This window comes from Strongylocentrotus purpuratus, unplaced genomic scaffold (genome assembly GCF_000002235.5).
Source record: "Strongylocentrotus purpuratus isolate Spur 01 unplaced genomic scaffold, Spur_5.0 spur5_scaffold_3, whole genome shotgun sequence".
Classification (NCBI taxonomy): Eukaryota; Metazoa; Echinodermata; class Echinoidea; order Camarodonta; family Strongylocentrotidae; genus Strongylocentrotus; species Strongylocentrotus purpuratus.
The window spans coordinates 19,544,870-19,548,501 of NW_022145609.1; the positions used below are offsets into that span (position 1 = coordinate 19,544,870).

General features: G+C 41.1%; 1 protein-coding gene across 1 annotated transcript; it reads left to right on the top strand.

Annotated features, from left to right (window-relative positions):
• The first annotated feature begins 1,169 nt into the window (after positions 1-1,169).
• LOC105440140 (serine/threonine-protein kinase BCK1/SLK1/SSP31-like) lies at positions 1,170-3,372 on the top strand. The gene is made up of 3 exons (XM_030996832.1): positions 1,170-1,371; positions 1,880-2,169; positions 2,366-3,372. Exons 2-3 carry the CDS (start codon positions 2,114-2,116, stop codon positions 3,348-3,350), a joined length of 1,041 nt encoding a protein of 346 aa, XP_030852692.1. The 5' UTR covers positions 1,170-1,371; positions 1,880-2,113; the 3' UTR covers positions 3,351-3,372.
• The last annotated feature ends 260 nt before the right edge of the window (positions 3,373-3,632 follow it).

Here is a 3,632-nt window from a genome sequence, read left to right on the forward strand (position 1 = left end):
CTGTATTTAAAAAATGGAAGTTAAGGAGGGGAGGGGGGGGGGGGTCACACCGACCCGTTCCACCTTTTAAGACCATGTAACTAGCACACCTAACAGACACAGATTCAAATATTGCCCGCTAAGACACATGGAAAACTGGAGAAAAAGAGTTATTGTTCTGTTGCTGTGTTTTGCTTGTCAGATATTTTTGTGTAATACATCCATGATCTGCACCTAATCGTGGATAATATTGTTGTTTTTGTGTCAACAAAGTTTTGAAAGAGTTCCCCCCCCCCCCTTCTCCCCACTCTCACAAAAACCTGGATCCGCTCTTGATAATTATATGTACCACTCCTGTGTACTTACCACAGGATTTAAATGACACACTTGGCTTGCAACCCTACGCTTGCGCCTCATCCATCCTGGTTATGATGGTGGACAAGCTCTCCAGGGCACAGCGCAGTGCAGTATGCCTTTACACCATCCTCGAGGCAGAGAGACGACAGGCCGAGGAAACCCAGGATGCATTGCAGGTAATGAATATTCATAACTATAAAACAAAATCGCACATCGATTGATTATGAGTCACAATAGGAATCACTTTCCTTTGGAGTTGGACTCACTCCAGCATTTCGTGAAATCCACCTCAAAGTAGTGTGTCGATAACTCTTTTGAGTGTGGATTTCTCTGTTTTGTTTTCTTCTAAAAGAGCACAGTTATATATTTTAGTTAGATTTTACTACCAATAATTGTGATTATATGATTAGCCCACACACGTTAACATCATTTAACCAAAAGGTGGGGAAAGCGAATTTAATTTAAAGTTTATACTAGAGCTTGAAATGTAGAAAGGGCATAAATTCTCTAACTATCGATGATTATGATTTTGTAGAAGCGAATCGAAGAGCTGGAAACTGGCCTGGAAGAAGAGCGACGGCAGGCTCAGTCTTCCAAGGATGCACAACAGGTAATTGATATTTGTTTAGCAATCGATTCTATATAATTTTAAATGCTTTTGCAATTATCTAGGAACACAAATGTTTTGTTCGTTTGTTTTTAAATTATTTATGTGTGGCTAGAATAAGAAAGTGTTGTTTGTTTGATTGTTTTCAGATTCCTAATCTGTGCCTCGTTATAGATAATAACTGTAAAATGAATAAAATCAGCTGACACAATAATTGTAACATTGATAATAAATACTGGGATAAGAAGATTGATCATCAACATTTAAATGGGGTAATATATTTTGGAATGTTCGGAGTATAATGTTGTTCAACTGCTCATCGTTATCCCACGGTTTCCGCTATGAACTTCTAGAAACACATTGATGAGCTGGAAAGCCGCTTGGAAGATGAGAAGCGTGCAAGCAGGCAAGCACAGGATGAACTTCTGGTAGGTTCTACTCCAATCCCTAAATATTTTACTTTTACGACATGTCAGAGATAGCAATTTTTCAAAGATGATGCATGGATAATCATACTGCTCCATAGGGTTTGAAGCTATAGTTGGTGCATGGAAACAAAAGGGTCCGGAAATACATTAGTTATTCATAACAACATAACAAATATTTAAAAAATGACAACAATAACAACAACATACTCTTTAAAAAACAAGTCAAATATCTTTACCATCTTTCGTATATCAAGTAAATCAGTGGATGACAAATCCTCCTGCTTTTCGATATAATACAGATTTTCAGGTGACAAGTGTTTCCAAAGATCATGTACTTTCTTGATATTTGACAAACTCCACGTATACTTTGTTCATACACACTTTCTGTTAATATTACGCAACCATGTTTTGCTATTGTGCTGCAAAGTCTTCATAATTTTATTACCTAACATAAAGCAGCTTGAGTATTAATTGTTCTTTATCTTGCATTATTTTTTGTTTTTTGTAGAGCCATCTTTCCAAAGACGTGCAGACATCAGGGACTCAAACGGAAAGTGAGATATCGGTCCCATCCTCAGCCAGCTCTGAGGAAATCTTCTATGACGCACTCTCCACCATCGATGACGACCAAGCACCAGATGTCTCTGAGGAGATCTTCTATGATGCCCTTACCACCATTGATGACAACCAATCAGGAGCTAGAACTAAGGAGATCTTCTATGACGCCCTCTCGACAAGCCCGATGAAGATTCCCCCAGTGTTCATTGACGCTGTTGGTGCACTAGAGTTTGATGAAGTGTAAGTACTAATGGTAAACAATTGAAATTTCCTGAATATGTTCAGCAGTGCGTTTTACCTGATCGAACCTCTCAGACCATTAGCCATTCTTTCTGATAGAGTTATAAGCCTACATGTAGATTATTTTGTATTGGAGTGTTTAATATCAAATTTCGGTTTAATGTATGATTTTACTCATAACTTTGTCTTTGTGTAGGAAACGATTTGTGCCCTGGTCATCTTTGAGGCTAGACAGGTTTTTGGACAAGGTTATCGAAATGTCAAACAGTGACCTCGATGCAGCAAAGGCTACTCCAAAGTCCAAAGGCAAGGCTAAAGCTGGCACCATCGTGACACGCATGCGTGACCTTGTTCCATTTCGTGAGCCGAATGGTTCAATCGAACTTGGAAGTGGAACTGCCGGGACCGTCTATCTTTTCCGCCACGCCAAGACCAATGAGCCAGTGGCCCTCAAGGTCATCGCTCTTCCTCCTTGGAGCGATGACGACAGTAAGAAATCTGCAATCGAGAAGCTCCAGAATGAAATGAAAATCCTCCAGAGGTTGGGATGCATGGAGTGGTTCCCGGAGTTCTATGGATGCTGCAAGGTTCGTAAGGACGTGGTCGGCATTGCTATGGAGTTCTGCGGGGATGTAGAAAAAGGCGAGAGCTATTCAATCTTGAATTGCATAGATGGCAAGGGCCCCAAGCTGGACAAAGACGCCTGGATGAATGTCATGTTGGATTTAGCAGATGGACTCACAGTGATGCACAAGAAGGGCTTCTTGTGCAATGATCTCAAGGAGGATAATGTGCTCCTGGTGAAGTCTGGAGAAGAGTGGCGAGCTAAGATCATTGATTTCGGATGGTCCAGCGATATGAACATGCTCTTCCCAGCCTGGATGCCCTTCACAGCCAGGCAAAAGCATGACTACAAGTATAGTCAGGCATACAACTACATTGCTCCTGAGTGTGCTCTCAAAGGAAAGGGTTTCTCCGAAAGCAGTGACATTTATTCCTTGGGAAGACTTGCAGCCTTCGTTGGCCAGGAGATTCCCGGTCTGAAAGAACTTGGGGACTATGGTTTCAACATCTACTCCTGCGCCCGAGGGAAGAGGCCATCACTTCAGGAGTTCAGCCAGGAGATTAGCTATCTGAGATCTCGTTCCAATGAGAGTGATTCAGACGAAGACCTTGTATGAACGACCAGTGGAAAGACGCCCGTGGAGGAAAGGGCTGAGACCTATCTTGAGAGTAACATTATAGCCCACTGTTCGACACCGCTGTACAGAGAGAAAACCAACCCTTTCCCACAGTTTACATCACTTACAGGTGAATGATTTTTACAAAATATTCCTGAACTTCAAGCATTGAAAAGATTTGATGAATAATAGTCCAAAACATTTCGTGTAATGTATTACTTTGATCAATACCGTCATTCTTCTGTCACGTTGCAACAATAAAATATGTTCTAGACTTTGGCA

What these genes read in the sequence shown, in the direction of transcription:
- LOC105440140 (XM_030996832.1), top strand. Translation starts at nt 2,114, where the DNA reads ATGAAGATTCCCCCAGTGTTCATTGACGCTGTTGGTGCACTAGAGTTT. An exon ending in GCACTAGAGTTTGATGAAGT is followed by an intron (nt 2,170 to 2,365) that starts GTAAGTACTAAT and finishes GTCTTTGTGTAG; the next exon opens with GAAACGATTTGTGCCCTGGT.